At 46.7% G+C, this 25250-nt stretch overlaps 1 protein-coding gene across 1 annotated transcript in view; it reads right to left on the minus strand.

The window, feature by feature from the left end:
• Positions 1-25250, minus strand: part of ZC3H18 (zinc finger CCCH-type containing 18) — a 449445-nt gene that overhangs the window by 385652 nt on the left and 38543 nt on the right. Inside the window, exon 3 of the mRNA XM_086945597.1 lies at positions 21195-21279. Within this exon, the coding sequence (XP_086801723.1) occupies positions 21195-21279 (85 nt within the window). The remainder of the gene's footprint in view (positions 1-21194; positions 21280-25250) is intronic.

A 25250-nucleotide genomic window follows, 5' to 3' on the forward strand; every position in this document is an offset into this window, starting at 1 on the left:
GGGGGGTGTGTGGGGTGTGTGTGGGGGGGTTGTGCGGGGTGCCTGTGTGGGGTGGGTTGTGTGGGGTGTGTGTAGGGGTGTGTGTGGGGGGGGGTTGTGTGTCTGTGGGGTGGTATGTGTGGGGTTGTGTGTGGGTGTGTGTGTGGGGGGGTATTGTGTGGGGGGTTGTGTGTGGGGGGGTTGTGTGGGGTGTGTGTGTGGCGGGGGTTGTGTGTGTGTGGGGGGGTTGTGTGGGGGGTGGGTGTGGGGTTGTGTGTGTGGGGGGGGGTTCTGTGTGGGGTGTGTGTGGGGTGGGGTGTGTGTGGGGTGGGGTATGTGTGTGTGGGGCCTGAACCCACCATAGGTGGTTCAGGCTCGCTCGCTGCGCTTCCTCGCGTTACCGTGTCCCTGAAATTTTTTTCACAAAAAGGTGTGTCACCAACATGAAAAGTTTGGAAAGCTGTGGTCTAGGGTTTTGGTGTCACCCTCTGTCCAGACAATCTTGATACAGGTTTGCAATGAGAAAAAGTCTTGTTAGGCCCTCATGAGTGGGGGGGAGGGGGGGCATATTTTATTTTGCTTAGACTAATTTTGTACACTTGTTTAATTCTGAACATGTTTACTGTTGAAATGTATGAAAGTTTGCTCTTAGAGTAAGACATAGGTGGATATGAAGACAAGCCTTGGGTCTGATCCGTTTATTATGAAAAGTTACTACAAAAGGCAACATGTTCAAGCCAATAGGTCTTTAAGGGTGGATTGTTTTGTGCCTCGTTAAAAACTGCAGTTGGGCATTTTGTAAAAAATAAAAATACAATGGGTAGAAGACTTGCAGTATTAATTCTTGCTAGACTCCTCAGAAGACTTGCATCTGCCAGATCTTGTAATGAAGAGATTAGGTAAAACATTAACCACAGAGAGGGTCTTTGGGGCAGACGTCTTCTCATTGGCCTGTGAGGTTTACACTGCTTCGGTACCCAGCAGCATACTGCATGGAGCATTTGTTCAGAACCCATCAGACATTAGCTCTCTTGCCTCGAGATTACATGCGTTAAGTGGTCACAAGCACTTAACTTGAGTGAATGAACTTTTGTCAAGATTGGTTGACAGTCTTTCAGTTCTCTTTATAGAGAACTGAATCTGATACCAGAGCACCCCAGGCAGCGCCTAGAAGGCACTTGCTTTTTGCTTATAAGTAGTAAGTCACATCCCATGGTCGCTGGAACACAGTCATAGAATCCTGTAAACTATTGCTTTACCATTCCAAGTTGGCCAATAGGTTTGTTTTAAACGTGGCGACCAATGCTGGGACTTTAACAATGAGACTAAGTGCATTGCCCTGGCAAGACTGACACCTGCTGTTTGGTTTCATTATTGCACGCCTCCATCTGCTGCTTAGATGACTGCATGTAGGGAGGGGTTCGGTCCATTTTACTGGGGCTGTGGGAGATTCTACTTTACACAAAGGCCTGGAAATGTAGTCACTGACTGAGCTTGGCCCAGCTGCCGCTCCTAATCAGGTAGTAAAAAACATCTGGGGTTAGATGTGTTCAAACCCAGGTGGACTATGGTACATGCTCCCTCCCCCAGATATAGCAAGATCCTAGTACAGGGCTCTAGATACCCGGCGCCTGGATTACGATAATGCGCTTCTAGGAGCAGCTAACACCTTGGTATCAAAGCACCAAGGGGCGCACAATACTGCTGTCCGGCTCATTTGCAACTTGCCCAACCGCACTCCTGTGCCGTGCCCCCATTTTAAGGGACCTCGACTGGCAGTCCATAAAAACGGACATTCACCTTCAAGCGGTTGGAAATTGAAAGCCTTAGTCAAGGCCCTGTCCACCTATGTGCAATGGATATTCGGCTATGTGAGTAGAAGGTCAAATACTGAAAAAACGATGCTGTTTAAGGTCTCGAGGTCTAGTTACTGTTCATGCCAACCTGCTGTGCCTAGTGCCAAGCAGCTCCCGTGCAGGATAGCAAGTTTACATAAATATAAGTGGGTCGGGTCCCCATGTTCCAGACCGAGCAATCAAACAATTGAACCATTCTTACCCCCCCCCCCGAATCATCAATACAAGGACCTATTTTAATTTCAGAGTGGGTATCCCAACACGAGGTGCCCCCCGCCAGTGAGGTAGCTCCTATTTACATTTGCTTCCCCAGGATGTTGCGTTTGTGGCTTTAACACAGCATTTCTAGGATGGTGCTGACTGAACCGGGTCCTCTAGGCGAGCTCAGCTGCCAGCGGGTGTTTAACAAGGAACGAAGAGTGCAGTTAAGGCTTGGGGCATGCAAGGTTCAGAGCCCGTCAGCGAGTCAAAATCTACCTGCACAGATGCACTCGTGTGCCTCAATTGTGAGGGAGGGGCAAGCTGTTCAAATGGGCAGTGTGAAAAAGAAAATGTAGTGCTTACAGCGGATACGAGAAGCACGTGCAGGGGTGGTGGGCTGCAGTCTGCAGAGGATCAAACATGAAGCACCTGCAGGGGTGGGGGGCTGCAGAGGATCAAACATGCAGAAGGAGAATCAGACGTAGAAGGAAACGTGCGCCGTCTGAGGCTGCAGAGGAGAGTGAAGGGTAGAACCGAGTGAATGACTTAGCCCAAAAACGACTTATTACCCCTCCCACAGACCTTAGTAATGTTTAATCCACACTCACCATTCAGAACTTTAACAGTTCCAGTTCTAGCTACTCAATATTGTTATTCATCTGATACTGCCAACAAACATTGGCAAAGCTAATCGGCCTTGCTTGATTTAGGCAGTGATGCTAGAACAGTTTTCAGAGTGGGGGTGGGGCCATCAGTGTAACGTCATTGAAGTCATGGGGAGTGACAAATCCCAACACCAGTGAGCCACGCCCACTCAGCAGGACGCAGGTGCATTTGGGAGCAGGCTGTTGCGAATATAGATCACTGAAGCAGCGTGCGGTAGCGCATAATTTACGGATGCGCATTGTTTTTTAATGGGAACTAAATTTACACAGACCTACAGTTTAACTCCTACAAACTTACGTATCACACAATTGTATGAGGATCTAGTTTCAGCGAATATTCATCGTTTGCACACCTGACCACAATGACTCATAATCAGACAACAGGAACTACACCCCTCATCAGAATTACAGAAATATGCGTTTCATGTCTGGTCTCCCGACTGGGGATATATTTTGCAGGCAGTCACTTTTCGTTATAGGCTAGAAAACTGCATCCTACAGCTGTTCCTTTCACAATCCCTGTAATAAGCAGCAAGTCACCCTTCACAGCTGGAAAAAAAACAAGAGCGGCAGGGAAACAAAGTACGGCCGGCCACCAGCCAGCCATGAATAATTAGGAGAGGAGAAGCCGCAGAGCACACGCTGGGAGAAGCCCTTTGATGTGGTGGCGGCCGTGAAAAAATGCAATTAGGAGGGAGGGAGGGAGGCTGATGCTCGTGCTTGTTTGGTCACATGATTCACGTGAACTCGAAGAAAACCGCACGAAAAAACCAGTGGTTTCACGAGTATTTTGAGCACTTGAATTCTCGCCATTTCCCATTCCTTCGGAATGGAAAAGGCGAGACCTAAAAAACACACACAGTAAAACTAGTATGCTACTGCACATACGCATGAAGACAAAATGCTAATTTTAAAAACATCTTTGACCCTTTAAAATACCAGAAGCCTAATCACTTTCATTGTGAACAACAGATATTTGCAAAGCGAACAACAAAAGTAGATCTGAATGGTACATTTATCCCAGAAAAGGTATAATGAAAAAACCTTTGTCAAGACACTTGGGGTAGCAAGTGAATTCTTAATCAGAGACCTTCAGCGAGCTGGGCGGCTGTGACTCTGTTTCATACGTCAGAGAAACTACATGTTCCTAAATACCCACCACAGTAAATCATACTCTAGGGGAAATGAAGACACTTATTTACAGAGATATGAACAGTGCTTGCCAACAAGACAATTATGTCTTGCTGAAAGCTTTCAACGCCCACAAGAAAGCATACAGAAAATCAGTCATGACATGATTTACCTACTTGGAAGGAATCACCTCTTATTTAAGAAAACACATCACGAATGTACATTTGTTTCCAAAGTCCCCATCTACCTTCTTGAGCAGTAAGGAGGAAACAAGTCAACTTCGATGTCGCTTCCAATTATACCAGGATGCAAACCGGATTGTCCAAAGCTAGACCCCACCCTCAGCCCTCCCATGCTATTAACAACTTCAACAGGCTCCCCTCTACTAGATATTCTTAAAGTCCTCGGCCTACAAGTAGCTTTGTCCCCCATGTCAATTCTTAAGCATCTCCAAATACTTGGCTGAACGATAGGCAGTACTCGCTCAAAGTACATGGCACCAAAATTAAGGTATTGGTTTAGGGCCATCACCAATTGCAACTTCACTAAGGGACTTCAAATAAAAGGGCAAAAGACCAGGGTATGAGGGAGGTTAACTCTGATACAAACATGTCTCCCAGATCTAGATGGCAAACCTAGACCCAGAGACTATTAAGACCTTGTTCACTAAAGGGGGGGGGGGGTCACACAAATTATATGAAAAGTGAAATACAACAACACAATCGGCAGCAAGTACATCTAGCAATGAGTATAGCAAGCAGTTGTATTTACATGAAATGTTTCAGCTATCCCTCATGAATTACTTATGCTGAACTGGGACACATATTGGTCCAGCACACTTCAGATGGTGACAACTAGCAGTTCTGCTGCGGAGGAGATCCATTTGGCTAGCCAGAACACAGTAGAAATCAAAATATGGTAATCTAGAATATGCCTATCTGTGAATATCTGCTCAAAAGAGGTCTAACAAATAAAAGCATTAGACCTATTATGATCTAAGCTCCCACAAGACTATAACAAAATGAAAAGAAAAAAACATGGAAGAACGTACAAAACTTTTTGCGGAAAGCTCCCATAGCAGCTGCTTTCCATATGTAGACTAGAGTAGGATTTGGAGGGCTGAAATTCAGTTATCTGCCCCTCCTTAAAGAATAAAAGAGATCAATCTTGCATAAAACAGCATTTCCATTCCATCAGAGAAGACTGAACTCTTACTTGATGAAGAGCAAGTAGAATCCACTACATGACCTCTCTAATATGCATATGAACATCTTTAGCCAAATTATATACATGTATCTTCACTATAACATGTTCTACGATTGTCTGACGCTATGTTGTCCTGGCACAATTTCAAATCAAAAGTGTTTACTGTTTTACTGATTCAACTTTTCTCTTGTGTGGCTGATTGAAGACTTGGACAAAATGGCTAAGAGTTAAATCTAGAAATAGAATATGTCTCAGAGTTAGGCAGTGCTTTTAGACTCCATAGGGAAATACCAGAACAGTCATTATCCCCCAAAAAGCAATCTCTAGTAGTCTGTAGCAAGGACATCTCTCTTTTACACAAACTGACTCTGGCTGACGTTGAGGGTTTTCAAAGACTTCCGTACCCTTAGGAGACAAAGCAAAAAAAAAAGTGAGAAAAAAAGAATTAATGTGCAGCTCTAGTCTGGTGGGAATTAGTTTAAAAGCTCTGAACTACAATCGAGAACTAGCGCACTCCCAAGACAGCTGCTGAATGTTTGTGCTGGTAAGGTGTGCACAGTGAACATTTAAGGCTGTAGGCGCCGTCAAATGATGCGCCAACTAAGACTGCATACAGCTATAAAGGCCATCATTAAATTATTTAGAGGTGAGCTTTGGGTAGTCATGAGTGGTATAAAAAACACCAAGGTCAATAAAACGTGGCTACCTTGAATTTGATAAGGCCAAGGCAGACCTACGGGATTGGGGTTTCTTTAAAAAAAATGTTTTAACTGCATGGCAGTTCGGCTACTTCCTGTGAGAAGCTGTCAACACCTGAGGAATAGGGAAAAGTCGGGTCAGTGTTATTGCCATAAAGAAGCCTCCCGAATCCTATGTGACTCTCATAAGAGCAGACGCGATAGATTCCTTAAGTCAGCTCCATAAATGGAATGTACCAGTAAAACCTGAATGAAACACCTGCATGAGTAATATTATATACAGATCTTACATACGTTACTTTTTTTAAAACTTATTTTATTGTTTTTTTTTTTGGACAACATAACATACGCTTCACATTTCAATTACAAATTAGGTATCGTACTCACAGTATACCCTGGCTACTGTAACTGAAGCATATTCAATCTGATGTTGAGTTCATGCAGTTACATTGATAAAACAATCCGCCCCGAATTCTCAAGAAACCCCCAATTCCCATCCTCCCTCCCCCAGTTGCAGATCCCAACTAACACCAGCCTCTTGAATATAGTGGAGTTTTGCCTTGAGCCTTACCTTCTTCTAACTGTGTTCTCATGACTCCCACCCTTCTACGCCAGTCCAGGATTAAGATCGGGCATTTCTGGATCAGGTATGTGGTCCCACCTCCCCACCCCTGATCTGTTGCTCTGGGTTCCTCTGTGGGAATTCCCCTTCTGGAGATGACTTCCCCGAAACAAGCTCCAGCTCTCTTAAATTATCTACCAACGCCTCCCAAGCTCTGTCTCTCTAATGAGTACTCTCCCCTCACAAGCTGCCACCTTCTCAAATTCTCTCTTCCAGGTTGGGATTCTGGGTCCCACAAGGGACTTCCATTGACACGTAATCTCAAACTTCGCAAAAATCAAGACCAGGTCTTGGAACCTGGTAGTGACCCATGTCTTGGAGTTATGTGGAAATAATCCCAGGAGACAATGTGCCGGGGCGCATCGGACTGCTCTCTCGATTATCTCGCCAATGGTGGCAGAAATTATAGTCCACGAGTTCCATAATTCTGGACATGCCCAAAGCATATGGAGGAGTTCGGCTCCCACATCTCCACATCTCTGGCACTTTGCATCGTCTCTCCAGAATAATTTGTTAATTCATCCCGGAGAGAGGTATGCCCTATGAAATATGAAAAAGTTAATTAGCCAGAATCGGGCATTTCTCGAAGTCCTAGGGATCCCTATCAATATATTCTCCCACGGTTTGCCTTCCAGGGCGATATTCAAATCCTCTGCCTATCCCATAACGGAGTCAGTGGCTGTAAGGTGTCTCTGCCGGGGCCCCATAAAGACATGAAACTGCTTTAATCCTACCCCAGGTTGCGTGGTGTGGAGGCTCAGTTGTTCCCCAGTACACACAAATCAAAAGACTGTGGGGCAAATCATATCCCTCTCTGAAGTCTTCGAAAGGCATGAGCTCACCGGCTCTATACAAGTCTCCTAGTCATGCCGCCTTTGCTGACAACCAGTCACTGAGGCTGTCCCATGGAGCACCACGGGGGAGCCCCCTCAATACTGTTATGGGTAGGTCAAGTGAGTAGGATACCAGGGTATGTATCATTCGGAGGCAGCGTCTCAAACGGCGCTGTGCCACCCTCACAGACTCGGAGTCCTCCACTGAGGCTTGGCCTATTCTCAGCAATAATCTACATAGTGCATGCAGGTCCGGCGTAAGTGGGTCTGCCTCTTGTATGGGACACGGCTGGTCTCCCACCCACCACGCCAATCACTATAATTGGGCAGCTATATAATATCGCTCAAAGTCTGGGCCCACTAGCCCTCCCTCAAAAGACGGGTGCTGCATTGTTTTCAGGTCCACCCGTCTACGGTCTGAGCCTCACAAGAAGGTTGATGTTAATGAATAAGTCCATGTGCCACCTAGGGGGAATCCATATTGGGTGCACAGTAAAGAAATATAATAGTCGCAGTAGTGCCACCATTTTTTGCAAGGCCACTCTCACCACCAAGGAGAGCGAGAGACCCCTCCAGAACTCCATGCTGCCCTTCAGGGACCTCAGAGCCACCACCAGGATCCCCTCGAATAAGTCCGCACTGGAGTGGTACATTTTAACTCCTACATATTCTAGAAATCTGGGTTCCCATTTAGCATTCCCCAGTCTGGCATTGGGGAGGGGGGGGGGGGGGGGGGGGGGGGGATTCTGTTAGTTGACAGCGGAAAACGTTTGGACTTTTGCCAATTCATTTTTAAACCGGACATTTCGCAAACTCCGCCATCAATGCCTTAGCACTTGGCAGGTCTTCCCCCAGGCTCCCCAGGAAGAGCAGGAGATCATCAGCACAGAGGGCTATATGGTATACACTGTTACTAAGTCAAATCCCCCAGTATAATACTCCTGTGTGGGTCAAGAAGGCTAATGGCTCCATGGCCAAGGCGAACAGCAGTGGAGAACAAGCATTTGCAATGCAATAGGTCTCGCATTAGGAAAGTTTGAGCTATTGGTATTGTAAATGGCAAAGTAAATGGCAAAGTTTTTATTTATGTGTTTTTGAAAATAGCGAAATTAATAGCTTTGTCATTTACAATGCCAATAGTTATAGCTTTCGCAAATGTGATACCTATAGCATTTGTAATGCAATATGTACTCCTCTGTAAATCTATTATCTTATTTATCATAAAATGCAACTGGTTTCCCTTCTTTAGACCTCTGCCTAACATATATATCATATGGGGAAATGCAGAGCTAACCAGAACTGCCGGCGTACATACCACACATCTACAGGTGTGCTTTTAACTCTCACATTCCATTCCATCACAACGTTAAGCACACGATCCTTAATAACTCGATAACTGCACTTTGGTACTTATCCTGCACAACCTACAACTACTTCCCACAAACGCTCAAAACAAGGAACGCACCCTCCCAGCCACATTCCCACATGGTGTAGCTTACCATCCGTGCCAGTAAGGGCTTTAGCACTCCACGGAAGGCTAGTAAGTGCTACACAAATGTTACAGTACAATAGCACTTTCTAATGTAAGCTGCACAAAAACACGACTTGGACGACTAAGGTATGTTGGCCATTTTTTGAGTTTTTACACCTTCATGAGGGATGAATGCTCTAGATACACATCAGTCGTAGTATAGGGACAATGTGGCTCCATAGGTCACAATGAAAACCCTCACAGCTTATAAGGCGTGACACTTCGTTTAGCAGGCCTTAAAAAGAAAGGCCGAGCACTCGGATTGCAGTTTTCTCTTACCTTACAACAACTGCGAGGGCAGGGAAATCCATTTAATATCTACAAAGCAATTGTCTAACACTTTTTTATTCCATAGCACCAGTGAAAAACATGTTCTTGAAGGGAGCTTGCGCGACCCAGCACTATTTTTCTGGTTATGAAACAGCCATATTGTGGCTTCTGGTGTTTGACGACGCTCTAACACGAGTTTAAACATGGTCAAAACAAATGCAGCGTGAAGCAAAAATATGGAATTGTTTAGCATAAAGAGCACAATTTTAATATGGTATAGTGAAGCAAAGAATATTTTGGAAACAAAGTTGTTACAAACGGTTTACTATTTACCTAATGCTGTGTAAATAGGTCTGCCACTATTTCACTCACCCAGCTCAGACAACAAATGTACTCCGTCCGGTTGTGTTCCATAGTAGCGCAGCGAGAGAAGTACACTGTTTATAAATCACTATAGCTAGAGTGGATATAATTATATCCATGGACAAGGTAGCGTCTGTTAGTTACTATTCTAAAACCAGACTATTATCTGCATCCAAAAATTGGTAAGGGTTAGGCACGGGTAAGATCTGTGTTCAAAGAGGGTGCATATTGTTTTTATCTTTACCTACAACTCAACTTGTTTGTTTGAATAAGAACAGCTTCTGGACGTCATTTGGGTATCGCCAATGGTAGCGGCTGTATCGTCTTGATGGTCTCTCGGCGCCCCGGTATTATTTGTGCGACCGCTGGCCTCTACTGACCTGCCACTGTGTGTCACAAGGTATGTGCTCCCTTACTCAGTCTCTCTGTGAAGAGCTGATATGATATGGTGGCATACAGACGAGCTGGAAACTCCTGCATCCAGTGGGTTCCCAGCTCGACTTTGGGGCTACAAGCAGCTGATGCCCAATATGGGGTGTGAAAATATCCAATGACATTGGCTACAGCCGCACAAGACTTTTGTCGTTGGACAGGGAAGGAGGCGGATGGGGTGGGGGGGGTCTGAAAACTGAAGGAGGGCCTCAGGCAGTTTATCTGCATAAAGCCCTGCATGTCTAAGGCCACGTCCCCTTTCCATATGGTGAATTCTCTTTTCAAGAGGGCAGGTCTTCCTCTGAGGTAACAGGGCAGCATCATGTGAAGTGCAGCAAGATGGGGTTGTAAAGCTTCCATTAGTTGCCACTTTTCATGCACCTCAGCAAGTAGGTGCACACTTCTGTTCATGAGGTTGGCAACAATGTCCTGACCTGGTGTGCCACCGCTTGTTGGTACACTGCTGCTGTGCGGTGGTGGAATTTATAATGAATACTTTTCTATTCCCAAGAATATGTCACCGGCTGCACTGCCCTTCTTGTAGCATTATGAAATCCTGCTCTGTCAGGCTGTGCAGTAACCCTACCGATCGATTCCAGACTAGGCCATCCAGTCCTGCTTTTCTTTACATGCTGGTAGTGGCAGTGTTACTTTTATTTAGTGGGAAAAACAAAACATCTGCCAGATCAAGGGAAAATTCCTAACCTGCCCCTGCAAGAGTAATCTTTGTGGAATGAAGTGTGCACTAGTCTTGTGCGTTCATGTATTCATTTTGTTATGCAATTCAGTTTCAGTGGCTCCAGTATATACATACCATGAGATTGGTCTCCATAAGTATAGTGGGCATGACTGAACTTACTCTCTCAGCTGTAACATTTTGAGTTAAAGACAAAAAGCACAATGTTCACATAAATTTTTTTTTAATAATTGGGCAGACCTTGCATAACATCTCCACAACTGCCTTTAAGGCTCTCAGTAGTTATCACATTTGTTGAGAGCGGTTTTAAGCTGCACTTCTTCCGGACGAGCAGTGCTGTAAAGCTCTGGTACTTGCTTTGTTTTCTCCGACATGGATGCAGTACACGGGCGAGATTTCATTAAAAATAAGGCTGAGTGAATAGAGCAGCGCTTTCCACGTCATAACCATGTAATTAATGAGGTCTGGCAAGCACTGCATCTCTATGCACTTTTCGTTTGCACAAGTTCAGCAACCATAACTTATGGTAAAATATAAGCTGTTTTTATGAATCACACGATAACTTTGCAAAGGTCCTCTGAACAGAAGGAAGTACTTCTCTAGTGCTCCTCCTTGACGAAGCGTGAATCAGTAGCTTCTGATGCTTCCGCTGTTAGTATGTGAAGAGTGCAGTGATGATGCCTTCAATATGCTTGAAACAACACTTCCGAATTGATACCCATCAAGTGTTTATATGTTAAGTGTTTAGGTGATGTGGAGCTGCTTTCAGCGTTTGGACATTCTACATCGGGCCATGTGCCAGAGTGCCTTCATCACTGCTCTGGGTTTGCCCTCTGAGTTACATATAAGGCGTGACACTTCGTTTAGCAGGCCTTAAAAAGAAAGGCCGAGCACTCGGATTGTAGTTTTCTCTTACCTTACAACAACTGCGAGGGCAGGGAAATCTTCGTGAGAGCGCGTGCTGCAGTCCGTCCAGAGTTCGCGCCGCCGGCCTGCGACCAGGAAGTCAAGCAGGCCGGGCGGGACAACCGGAAACAGGAAGTAGGAGGGCGGGAGCCTACCCCGCCTCCCACGGAAGAGCCGCGGCTGTTTGGAGCACCGGAGCAGGCAGGAGCCTACCCTGCGCCCCGGTGCCGAAGGAGGGAGGAAGAGTCCTGCTGCCGGGCCCTGCAGCTGCCGATGAGAGGAGCCGGCGCCGGTGAGTGTGGCTTCGCCTTGTTGATGATCTGCGAGGGCGGGGGGGCATGTGTGTGTGCGCGTGCGGCGGTGGGGGGCTGTGTATGTGTGTGAGCGTGCGTGCGTGTGTGTATGTATGTGTCTTGGAGTCTGTGTGTGTGACTGTGGGGGGGAGAGTGGGTGTGTGTGAGCGAGTGTCTGTCTGTTTGTGTATATGCGCGCCTGAGCTGCGAGGGCGGGGGGGGGGCATGTGTGTGTGCGCGTGCATCGGTGGGGGGCTGTGTGTGTGTGTGTGCGTGCGTGTGTGTATGTGTCTTGGAGTCTGTGTGTGTGACTGTGGGGGGGAGAGGGGGTGTGTGTGAGCGAGTGTCTGTCTGCTGTTTGTGTATATGCGCGCTCATGTGCACGGCGCGGGACGGAACGTGCGCGTTCGCGCACCCAAATCTGCCTTCAAAAGCTCGTAACACTTTCTTGTCCTCATTCCCCCGAGTCAGATAACTATAAGTCTCCAACCCTGGACGCATCCTTCGGATGCGAATTCCAGGGCGAGACCTAAAAAGGACACCCCTGTCATGTCCATCCCTCCACTGCGCATTGTCCGATATGGTTCGGCCTGTTCTAATCCGCGCAACTGGCCTTGTGTAAAGCAATCTGACCTAATTAAAGAAACCCTGTCCCAGCCCCATTTTATTCGAGGCACCGTACAAAAACTTCCACTACAGGCGTCAAAAGATTTTTCCATATCTATCGCGAAGACAACCTACTCACCCACCATTTTACTTCCCCTTGCCATTAATGCAATAAGGCGCCGTATATTGAGAGCCATATTAAGTCCTGATCCTGGTGAATGAGCTGGCCATTAATGGTTGCAAATATTTTGCTTAGTATTTTAAAATCTAGGTTTAGCATAGACAATGGCCTATATGCATTGCAATCAATGGGTAATTTACCTGCTTTGAGGAGAGGGACCATCAGTGCCTTTCGGGTGGAATTTGGAAGTTGACCCTCCTCAAGTGCTGCCTCAAATATGTCTACCAGTCTGGGGCTAGCTCTTCAATATAGGCAGCGTAATGTTCTATGGGCAAACCATCCGTACCGGGCGCTTTGCCCCTGGCCAGACCGTTAACCGCTTGCACTTACCTCTTGTATGTCTATGGGGGCCCCCAGCGCATCGGCCTCCTCAATCTCCAGAGTGGGGAGGGGGATAACGGTCAGTTATTCCCTAATATTTTCTTCTTCCTGTCTCAATTGGGTGCTGTATATGACGGTATAGAACCCCATGAATCCCCGATTTATTCCCTCCTGTTGATATAGTATACGTCCCTCAGTCTCCAATATTTCAAGTATCAGGAGAGCCCCTCCGGACTGGGTTAGCCAACCAGGCCAACAGGCATCCAGTCTGTCACGCTCTGCATGTGTACGTCCCATGTATTTCTTATAGTCAAAGTTACGAAGCCGTTCCATCTGCTTGGCCACCCCCTCCTTGGCATCTAGTAAGGCCTGCCTCAACTCCGGATGTCCTGGTCTTTGTACCTCTAGTGTACGCAGTACCTGGTCTGTGGTCTCAAGGTCTGTCTCGAGTGAACGCCTCACTCCAATAGAGGTCGCAAAGCATTTGCCCCCACCGAGTACTACTTTAAATGCATCCCACTCCGTCAGTTGCGAGTTGATCTTGTTTGCATTATCAGTAAAGTAGTTTGCAATGCATTCTCTGACTTCATCAAGTAACACTTGGTCCTCTAATGCCTCAGGTTTGTGGTGCCACGTTGGTATTTGATGGTGCAAATGTCCCCACTGCATGTGTAGAAGGCCGGATTGTGATCCAACAGTGTGCGTTAAGTATTCTAATGATTGGATCTTGGTATGTATGTCCAGGGAGCATAGGAAAGTGTGTAATCCAACCTGTAGATCATGCACCGGGAAGTAAAAGGAAAAATCTCTGCTCTCCGGGTTCAGACATCTCCAGGGGTCAAATTAATCCGCAGCTGCCCTGCCAATCTGTGAATACCCTCGCTATTTGTTGGGGCGTCCCTCAAGAGTGGGTATCCCTCTTTTTCTTCTGGGGATCAGCTATGCAGTTAAAGGCGTCTCCAATAATTACAGAGTGCAGAAGATAGGCCACCAAAATACCTGTAAATTTGTCTAGGAATGTCCCCTGATCTGAATTAGGGCCATATATCCTTACGATCGCTATCTCCCGGACATCTAGCCGGCCTTTTACTGCTAAATACCGGCCATCTGGGTCAATCGTCTCCCCAGTACACGGGAACAGGACCCCCGCCCTAATCCAGATCAATGCCCCCCTGGCGAGTGCGGAAAACTATGTGTAGTAAAATTGACCTCGCCATCTATCCTTGAGGCCTCCCCCTTCTTTGCAGACTGGTGGGTCTCTTGAATTAGGGCTATGTGAGCTCGCCATTTGTTCAGGTGGGAAATAATTTTATACAGCTTAGACATAGCATGCATCCCCCTGATGTTCCATGAAATAATCCTTTAAGGTTGAGGACCTGCCATTGGTGTGGGTCAAGTGTAATCTAAGGGGGGGCCTCCTTGGCTTGGAGTTCCCCATACCTGCAGGCAGGAGCATCACTTAGGCTGCTTCATTTTCAGTGTTTAGTCTACGTGGTCTATAACACCCTTGCGTATAAACCTTCAACACAACCCCAACTCTCCTTCCCCAGGACTAGCGAGCAAACTCTACTCATCCAAACATGCAAAAATAATGCCCAAACTTTGAGCTCATGTGACAGAGCATGCCTTCTTCGCATCTGTTGGATCCGTTGTCACAGTCCCGCCAACTTCTCACCCATTCAGTGAATAGATCAGAATATGAGTTTCCCCATTACAGGTAAACCCCCCACCCCCCATTCAGAGTTTCCTCATGTGGTTCTTCGCACCCTTCCGCTCTTCCCTTCTCAGTACTTGCGGTTCTGGGAGAGTGTCAAATTATCTCATCCGCCGTGGCAGGAGTGACTATTGGGGAAGGTGCTCCACTGGAGCCAGGTGAGCTCAGGGATGCTTCTGCCACCATGGCTTGCTCTCGATCCTGTTGCTTTTTGGCTCTAGAGGGGGCCAGAGGTAGATTATGTTCTCCACTATGTTGGGTGGCCCCCCTCTTCTGTTTTTCCACATGAGCACGTCCGGGCACTTGGTGATCAACCCATCCCCATGCCTCCTGCGGTGTGCTGAAAATAAATATTAGTTAATTAAAATATCGGGTACCCGAAGAGGTGGCTTCCCTTGGTCTCACCGGAAAGAGCATTGATTACTGGTCTTCCATTTGACGCAGCTTCTTCTTGACCGCTAGGAAAGCGCTGCAATTGGACCTCTCTAGAGAAATCAGGGAAGAATCTGACCCTGCTATTGTCCATCACTAGGGAGGGGGTCTTTCGGTCGGTCCTGTGAGAGTATGTGATCTGTCCTTATAAAACAAGAGGCCTCTGGTCAGGGCAGTCCTCCAGGAGGAGGCCTTGCAGGTACTCTATGGGCTCTCTCTAATGCAAAATACGGGGATAAGCCCTCCGGGGCTACCTCCTCCCCGAACCATTTCTGTAAGAAGGTCACCATGTCCCTTTCTTCAACCTTCTCCAGAAGCCCTCCGAGTCGCACATTGTTGCGACAGGACCTGTTTTCAGGGTCTTCGGCCCTCATTCCAAGCATCTTCACTTGTGCTTCCACCGCCCTCAGTCTGTCAACAGTTGTGTTTCAGATCGGTTTCAGGTCCCCCATACCTGTTTCGGTAACAGTTACTCGCTCCACCAACCGGCGATGGTCGACTCTTAGGAGACCCATTTCCTCAGTGGCAATTTTGTTCTCAACGGTCAGCCTCGAGGCCGATATGGCCTGCAGAATGTCTTGCAGTGTGGGTGCTGCTTGTGCGTCACCTTGCAATGAGTTGGAGGGGGCGGGCACCAAAAGATCCTCACAGTGTGTCAAGCTCTGGGAAAGGGAGGATGGGTGGGCGATATCTCTCCTTCAGCTTGTCTTCCCCATTTTTTCCTTCTTATTTGCCTGAAGGTTATCTGAGGAGTTTTCTTCTGAAAGGTCAGCCTTTGAGCAGCAATCCAGCAGTCTCAGTGGGGTGCCCTACCCAGCTGCCAGGGGCCCTACTCCCCGATAATCGCTGTTGCTCAGGGTTGCGCGCCGACTCAGTCCCAGCAATCCAGTCTTCTTTGCAACTTGATCAGGTGCGGTGATGAGTCTGGGTGTACCTAACCTATCAGCCCCCTCCTCCGTCAGATCGAGTAGTTGCCAGTGACTGCTATCTGCTGCCTTGTGCCTGTACTTGTGTATATGCGCCTTTAGTGCGCCTTAGGGATTTGCATTCTGTCTGGTAGCAATTAGTGTATGTAATATGTTACTTAACCACAGATCATCCATTCATATTAGTCAGCCCTGTAGCAAATGGTTGTGGAAAATGCGAATGTAGGTGAAAACATATCTTTGAAAGGAGACACTGATGCCTGCAGCATATTTTCTTGCTGAAGGGTGATATTTGCTCCAGAATGACACATGCTCTTAACAACTAAACCCTACCTCACAAGGTATTTAAACAGCACCTCCAATTTTCCTCCTTTCAACAAGTTCCTACTCCATTTACTCCCACCTCAATTTCACCTCCAGTATGAAAATTGTAGACGAGTGACTAATCAAGTTATACAAAGATAGGCAAAAATCATGGTCTTGTCTTGAGCACTGTAGTGAGATATAGAGACGTCTGATACCTTAATGTAACGCCGTATTGTTTTTACAGGGCTACCAAAAGAAGTGGATAACACAACCAAGAACAGCAGAGCTTAAAGTAGCTTTGTATAAAGTTCAAAATAATCCCTGAAGATTACAACAAGAGACTCCTGCGTAAAGGTATAACAAATGGAAAAAAAAACTTTGTGTGGTGTTTGAGAAACTGTGGAATAGCAATAAGGAGGGTCCAAATAGAGAACAGATAAAATCAAACTACTATAGGCTTGAACTGAATTGCTTTGGCGCCCATAGAAAAGATATGAAAGTGACGGGAAGAACAGTAAAATCTGGGACAATTTGTGTCGCAACAATACATTTGTCACTAAATTGAAAGCAAAAATAAAAAAGCAGATTCTGCCCTAGTAGGTTTAGTAAAATTGTAAAAAAATGGATTTGGGAAGCAGAAAAGAGGTTGCCAAAATAAAATGTAAAAAAATTCCTTTGTCCTACGTTGTAACAATACATGTGATATAAGCTGCAATTTAGAGATGATCATTGGTCCTTATGAAGAGTAGGTGCACCAAAACTCAATAAAGGTGGTCTCTCAACTGTATCTTATTCCTCCTTAACAAGTATCTTCTTGCAACTTAGTCATTCTAGCAGGTGCTGCATCATGTCGACAACTGTGTGTGGGCACGCTCACAGATGAGTTGAAGAAAGCCCAGACCAGGTTCAGTTCCATACTAACAATTACTAAAACTGCTCTAAGATGTCAACTCTCTCAAACTGAAAGGGAGAGTATACATGTTCTTGATATAATGGTAGTCTAGGAATCAGAGAACACTACACGATGACCTTTCATGGAGCAAATGATACACTGCACAGAAATGTCAGACTTACTTGATGTACACGTTGCACAGATTTTTAGGTCTCGCCCATGCAGCGTGCATGCGCTGCTTAGGAGGACCTTTAGCCCTCGCTCTGCTCTTTTTGGAAGCACATACTCGAGCTTGTGGCAGCATCCACCTTGCGGGAGCAAGCAGGGACGCACCACACTCCCTCACGTTTGTTTCTATTTTTTCCGGGTGTCCTAATTTTTTTTTTGGGGGGGGGGGGGGGGGGGGGGTGTCTTTGTTTCCCTATCACTAGCGCAGACTCCTGCAGTTTTATCTCACTCCCTGGTAGTCCATCTCACTCCTTTCTCCCGCGTTGCTTCCCTCGCTGTGTTTGCCTCCCATTCTCCGCCGCAGTTGTCTCTCCTCGTCCCTTCTTCACTCTCCAGTCCTATTTTTTTCTTTCTCTGTCCCTCCGCTCTCTTTTTGAGGTCTGCTTTTTTTGTTTCACATTCTGAATCTCTCCCTTTCATCTTCTTTTCACCCCTCGTTTATTTTCATTTAAACATCAGATGTTGTCTGTTTGAACTTGCTGGTGTGGCCTCGATCTTGATCTACCTTTTTCTGCTCTTTCCGATCCTCGGCGGCGTCTCTTTAAGTGGCCTCTTTCTGTGCTTTTATCCCTCTGTCTCTGTACCGTCCCTCGCCCTTCCCAGCTTTCTAGTTTAGTTTTTGAATTGATAATGTGCAACAGCTACCCAAAAAGGGTTTCCCTGCGCAAAGGACGAGTCTGTGCTCAGAGAAGAAGAACAGGACAACACAGTTTATCTGTCAAATAGCCAGGTTTTTAAAGACTTACGAAACTGGGTATAGTTTGTCTCATTGCGGAGTGCTGTGGGTAATGAGTTCCAGAGCGAGTGGCCAAGATAAGAGAAAGATCAACCAACCCATCCTGGCTAGTTTGAATTTGGGGATGATGAACCTTCCTTGGGTAGCAGAGCGGAGATTTCGAGGAGGGCAGTAGGGACTGGCCAAAGCTTGAAGATAACAAGGAGCACAGCAAGATTTAATTTTACGCATATAGCTCAGAGCCTTGAACTTTATTTCATTTTTAAACAATGTAGCTTGCGTCGATAGGTTGAAATGGAAGTGAACCTTGGGACTCCACACAGAAGTCTGATAGCAGCGTTCTGTACCATCTGTAGTCTGTGGACTACAGATTTGTTTGAGCCCAGATAGAGTATGTTTCCATAATCAAGCCTAGATGTAATTAGGGCATTGACTACGGTTTTTCTGGTAGATTCTGGAAGCATCCACAGATTTTCCTTAACCATTTAAGAATGGTGAAACAAGTCGCTGCGACTTTGACTGATAGGGGATTCATGCTAAGTTGCTCATCAATCATGATGCCCACATTTCGAACTTGGGGGGATGGGGAAGGAAGATCACCCATTTCAGTAGGCCAATTCAGGGGGTTCTAGAGATCTTTGTTTTTTCCTAACACCAATATCTCGTTTTTTTCTCCATTAAGTTTGAGAAAATGTTGCTGCATCCAAGATGCTATTTTGTTCAAGCGAATTCTGAGAATAGAAGGAGTGCTTGTGTTATGTGAGGAGAGGGAGAAAATGATTTGAGAATCATTGGTGAAGTTGAAAAGGGATAGAATTTTCTGCTACCTCAGCCAGTGGTCTTACATACAGATTGAATGGCAAAGGGCTGAGGATGGATCCCTGTGGCACCCCGTGGGCAAAAGAGTGTATTTCAGAGCAGGCTATTTGTGAGAAGACTTGAAAAGTGCGATTTGAAAGGAAGGCAATAAGCCAACTTAAAGCAGGTCTGTCAATAACCTGTGATTTTAGTGTATTTATTAATACAGCATGGGCCACCGTATCAAATGCGGTGCTTAGATCTAGTAGAATGAGCGCAACGGTGTCTCCATTGTCTAGGTGGTGAAGTATGTTTTCAGTGACCCCAAGTAGGATGGTTTTGGTGGGAAAAACGGCTCTGAAACCTGATTGGGATGGATTAGGAAGTCCATGTGTTGTTACGTACTGAGTTAGGTGTGAGTGAATATGTCTTTCCAGAATCTTTGAGAAGACAGTAAGTAGAGATATAGGACAGTCATTACTGGACATATCAGGGTCAGTATTTGCCTTTCTACTACCCACTCCTTATTCACCCCTCGTGCCCCAGTCTTCTTCTAACTCCTCTGTCCCAGAGTAATGAGATTAGATCTCTTAACCCTCACCCCTGACCCCCCCAAGGATCTTGCTACCTTGGCATAACCTATGGCCATTCTCTGGGATACTCCAAACAGTGCTAAGAGACTTTGCATAAGGCGTGCAAGGTGCTATAAGAAAACCACATAACAAAACACATAAGAACATTCTTAAAAGAAGGACATTTTGATTGGTGCTGTGTAAGCTGCTCAGATCACACCATGGTTGGTTTAAGCTTCCTAAACTCTTACGAGGAAATAATATTTAAATTGCACCAGGGGGGCACAGGATACACACAATGTACAGTGCTGTAATTCAGTGTAATTATCCCAGAGGAGACTATGCATCATTCCAAACTTGCAAACAATAAGGGGCATATTATTTAGGGCCCTATCTCTGCTTTTATGGCTTTAAAAGCAGAGATAATATTTTCGCCCTATTTATAAGGCAGTGCTAACATGCAGTAGCGCATGTTAGCAGCCATTCTCAAGATGCCTCACCTCGCATCGCTAATGAGATGCAAAGTAGGCGTTTCTTTTCAAAACAACAAAGAAAATATCGCTAACTGCACTACTCTGTATTAACAAGCTGGCCCAGGACACCCATAGCGATATAAAAAGCAGCACTAACCGTGTTATCCCCGTAAGCTAACGTCTGAATACATTTCTTACTTAGCTATATTTATAAAGAGAGGTGGATTCTAAGGTTAGGTCCACATCTCCCTATTAACAAGGATTCCCTAATCGCTGAAGTTGTAATCGCTGGATTTCCAGCGATGTTCCCTCATTTCGCCGCTATCGCCGGATTTTATGTCACCGTTGAGATAAGCGTTGATAATAATAACGCGTTATCTGGGCAATTAAATCCAGCGATAGCCGGCCTTAGACAAAATCGCGCTAGGCGCGCTCTGCAATTTTTTGTTTGTTGATAATATGCCTTAACGTTTGTTGCTGGATGTTCGCAGAAAGCCATCAAGTCAGATCTTCGACACATTCAATTTTAAACATTTGCAGCCGGGTTTATTTCTCAGCGCTGCCCGCGTCTGTTTGCTTCAGAACCTTTGCATTGTATATGTCTTGGAAATTAGAGACAGTAATATTTAAAGCGGTAGCGCGGTTTCCTGGCTCCAACCATTTGTCCGGAAGATTGGATGCCTGGCACTGCAGCACCACACACACAAATAAATGACTTTAGTAATGTAAAACAACAAGCATTGGCATAGCCAATAGGTCTCGCCTTTGGGACCTTATAAGGGTTTAGCCATGCAACAGTTAATGTTGTTGCAGTAGGATATTGAGCTGCATAACTAAATACTTATAAGGTCCCAAAGGCGAGACTTATTGGCTATGCCAATGCTGGTTTAATTCTTTTTGAGGAGTGAAGCTTAATGTTTAAGTCAGAAAAAAAAGGAACATGCAATTGTTTTTGGGTGCAACTATGTACTGATTGAACCATGCTTACTAATTGACCTTAACTAAGAAAGCAAATTTCTAATTACACAACTGTCCAGATGAAGTTCACTTTAACATATGATGTGGTTTTTGTAACAACATCCCAACTCATGGGACAAAAGAATAAAGGCTGGCTGTTCAGAAAATCATTTGATTAGGAGTTCTTGTATACCATTTGCCAGTTATCAGTGGTTTATCGCCTATACGCGACAATTAATAAAAGTAAGACATGAACCGCTGTTAACTTAGTTCAGTGCCGATTTAACACAAGTTGTTTCTATATGTATAATAATAGATGGTTCAAAGCACATTGAATAAGCTCTGGTTCTACATGCAGAGTGTGGTTACCTTTCATGAAAAATCGACAGGTGAGCCGCGGCCTCACCTTCCTGTCACTGGGGTCCTTAACTTCACCTTCTTCCAGGTCATCATCCTGTGAATTACAAAGGATTATAACAATGACTAAACTGGGTAAGCTTAATGTTAAACCTGCAGATATTCCAACAGCAAACAATTTGTTGGTTTAAGGGTAGGGTTAAACTGTACCTTAAGAAAAGGTCCATTGAATTCTTAGCTCTCCACCATGAAAATCAACAAATAAGTCACAAACAAACAGTTCTGCTCACAGAGAGCTTTGCAAAGAGATGATATATGTGTAAAAAAACATTAACTATTAGACACTCACACAAATGCATACAGACATAGAAACACGCACCGAAACAGACCCCTCTCCCTCTAAATCAGCAGGTTAGACTAACCACATGTTGAAGCCACATATAATTAGTAAACCCTATTTGTGGATATGTGTGACTGAGCCATCATTATCCAATGTATTTGAAAGGAAAAGGAAAAGGGCATGAAAAACCTATTGGGGCAATATAGAGGCTTAAAGCTGAATAGGAACAAAAAGTGCCTTTCTAAGATAGCCAGCTACAAATTGCCCCACAACTTTGTTTTTAAGGTGATCGATACTATGGTTCATTTTGATGGTATAGCTGAACGATTTAACTTCTAAAAATTACTATACTCAGGCTAAAGCCAGGGAGGAAGGTGGTTACAGATTTCTGTTACAATTTCCATGATGGAAAACTAGGTAACTGTACATTCTTCTTCATTGAGCGATCATCAACGATAGTCCAACACTGAATAGAATACAGAGGTTTTCCTAGAAAGATGCCAAAAGCAGCACAATGCATAAAAAAATAATACATGCCAGGAAAGCAAATTCAGAGAATACTGCAAGGTATTAATTGAGTCCCAGAAACTGGACTTACTTTTTAGGTCTCGCCTAGACGAAAGCAAAAGCGAAGCTTTTGCTGTCTAGGGAGACAACTTATGTTGTTACTTTTGGGGGAATGTGGACAGAAAAGTGCCACGCGCTTTTTCTTGCCGAGATTGTACCTTGTGAGCGCGCACGTCGCCGTGCCTCATATTCCCATGCGCAGGGATAGCCACACTGAACACACACATGCAGGCAGGAAGGCACACACACACAGGAGCGCACCTACACACATACAGAGCCCCCCCCACCGACGCCGCATACATAGAAGCGCCCCCCCCCCCCGCCGCCGCATACATAGAAGGCCCCCCGCCGCCGCCGCATACATAGAAGCCCCCCCCCACCTCCCCCGCCTCCGCATACATAGAAGGCCCCCCCCACCCCCCCGCCGCCGCATACATAGAAGCGGGCCCCCCTCCCCCTGGCCGCCGCCGCATACATAGAAGCGCCCCCCCCTCCCCCCCGCCCGCCGCCACCTACATACAAGCGCCCCCCCCCTCCCCCCCGCCCGCCGCCGCCTACATACAAGTGCCCCCCCCCCCCAGCCGCCGCATACATGCAAGCGCCCCCCCACTTACCGTCATTCTAAAGTCTTGCAGCCTCCGCGGGGCTCTCCCTCGGGCATGAGCCCCGCGTCACCAGCACTGCTTCTCCGTGGGCGTGTGCGCGGGCTTCCGAAGACGGAAGTCCCGCCCCAAGGAAGGTTTCGCTTTCGGAGCTTGTTTGCTGGGAGGAGGGGGGAAGGAGCCAGGTGCTGGTCCCGCGTTGGCACACTTGTTGCTGCTGCTGTAGTCGGGCAGGATGGCGGGCTGCTGCCTTTCGGCGGCGGAGAAGGAGCAGCAAAGGATCAACACGGAGATCGAGCAGCGGATCAAGAAGGACAAGCAGAACGCTCGCCGCGAGCTCAAGCTGCTGCTGCTCTGTAAATGGCTGCGGGCTTGTTCTATTACTCCGCCACGGACCTCTGCTGCTCGGTTTCCCGCCCGCTTCTCCCATCTAAAGTCTGGCAGCACCAGGCAGAACTGGAGCCCTCTTCCACCACCGGCAGTACCCAGTGCCACCCCCTCTTCAGCAGCCACTGCTGCTGAGCGTGCTCCGCTCCAAGTCTGAGCCCACCCGCCAAACCTGCCACTTCCCATGCCCCCTCCTCATACAGCCTTGGGGCCATCCCCACTCCCCAGCAGCACGGGCCGTCCCCCCGCACTGCTCCCTCAGCAACCTCCCCAGACCCCTCCATTCCGGTGAGCACGCGCCCTTTACTCCCGCCGCCAGTCCCCTCTCCACACTCTCTCCGCACTCTGCAACCAGCCCTCCTCGCGTCGCCCCTTGTCCGCAGCTGGGTCTGCCTGGCCTTCGCCCTCCTTCCAGCCCTCTCCCCTGCACGACCAATGACTCTCCCCAATAGCCATCTTCCTCGCCTCCCGCCGTACGAGCCCACTCCTCTCCGGTGCAGTCTCCTACCTCACCGCTGACGGTGCCTGAGACACTCGGTAGCATGGTCACCGGCAGGCCTGGCTCCTCGGGAGGCCGCGGCGGCCTGGGTGGCTTCTTCGGAGGGGGGGACCCGGGTATTCTCACATGGATCTGGCGAGAGTGCCGTGTGAGTGAAGGTCTAGCTGGGTGGTCGGGCTCAAAGTGAGTTAACACGAGGCTGGGGTAATGGCTCCTGGCGTTAAGCCAATCTTCAGGCGTAGTCAGGATATCAATAAGGGGCGGCGTGATGATAATGGGGCTTCCTTCCCTACGACCCCGTTAGAGTTATTACGATTCTTGGTGAATACGTCCGGATACACTATAAATGAGTTAACTAAGACAATGTATTTCTGTGAGGTGAAGGGTTAATTGTGCGGGGAGGGAAAGATGAGTCACATAATGGGTAGGTGGGCAAGGGGTGTTAGGACGCGGTCGGGAGGTGGAACACGTGGGTCTTGCATTAAAAGATAAGGCCTTCCCAGTGAGAACCGTCGATTTGCGAAAGGGAGGGGTTAGAGCTTATTCTACTCAAGGTTTTACATTCATCCTACTCAGCATTCCTAGTGTTAAAAATATATTTCTGGAGTTACATTTTGCAAGGCACTTTCTGTGTAATTGAAAACAAATGAAGGCACTAAAAGCAACAGTATCCAACCCCATAATCATGTCTGTAAATGCACATTTATGGCTGCAAGTACCCCAAATTTTCCTTGGCAAATATTCTCAAAAGGATTCCTGGTCACCAGAGTTTGCATCTGAGCGGTGCTGCAAGTTGTCCATAAAATACTGCACATTGTGCGACTTAGAATGCTTAAAGCGTGGGAATTGTGAAGCACACAGTGTCATAATATTAGCCTTATCTGTACTGTTCCATAAAAGTCATTATTTTACCTGCTTAAAAAAGTCCCTACTATCTCTTTGAAAGCATAGCGGCCCGGTGCATCGATTTTCACTACTTGCATGTATGGGAATCTGCTGTTTGGTTCACGTTTGTCATATGTCCCTCAAACGAAATGACCACAAACATAATCCATTTAAGAAGGAATCAATCCTGTATTCTACGTTTTCTCACCAGGCAGTCGCCTCTCACGTCCCACATCAGTGTTAGTTTGCACACACTTTATTCGTATGGCTCTGTTTGTTTGTGCGACTTAGAATGCTTTAAGCGTTGGAAATGTGCAGCACACAGTTTCATAATATTAGCCTTTTCTGTATTGTTCAATGAAAGTCATTATTTTACCTGCTTCAAAAAGTCCCTGAGCCTGTCCCATTGGTAAAAGCAGGAGTTTTCCTATCAAACGTGCAAAAACTTTACTGACTTTTGTCTGAACTGTCGCTATTAAATTGTAATAGTTCTTGTCTGCTCTTTTTAAAATGTTAATAATAACCTAGCAACGTTACCAGCAGAACCGAGCACGTGTAAAATATGTGGCAGTACTGCGAGCCATGCAGGGGTTGCGCCGAGCGATGCAGGGGTTGCGCCGAGCGATGCAGGGGTTGCGCCGAGCGATGCAGGGGTTGCGCCGAGCGATGCAGGGGTTGCGCCGAGCGATGCAGGGGTTGCGCCGAGCGATGCAGGGGTTGGGCCGAGCGATGCAGGGGTTGCGCTGAGCGATGCAGGGGTTGCGCTGAGCGATGCAGGGGTTGCGCTG

This window comes from Lissotriton vulgaris, chromosome 12 (genome assembly GCF_964263255.1).
Source record: "Lissotriton vulgaris chromosome 12, aLisVul1.2, whole genome shotgun sequence".
NCBI classification, from domain to species: Eukaryota; Metazoa; Chordata; class Amphibia; order Caudata; family Salamandridae; genus Lissotriton; species Lissotriton vulgaris.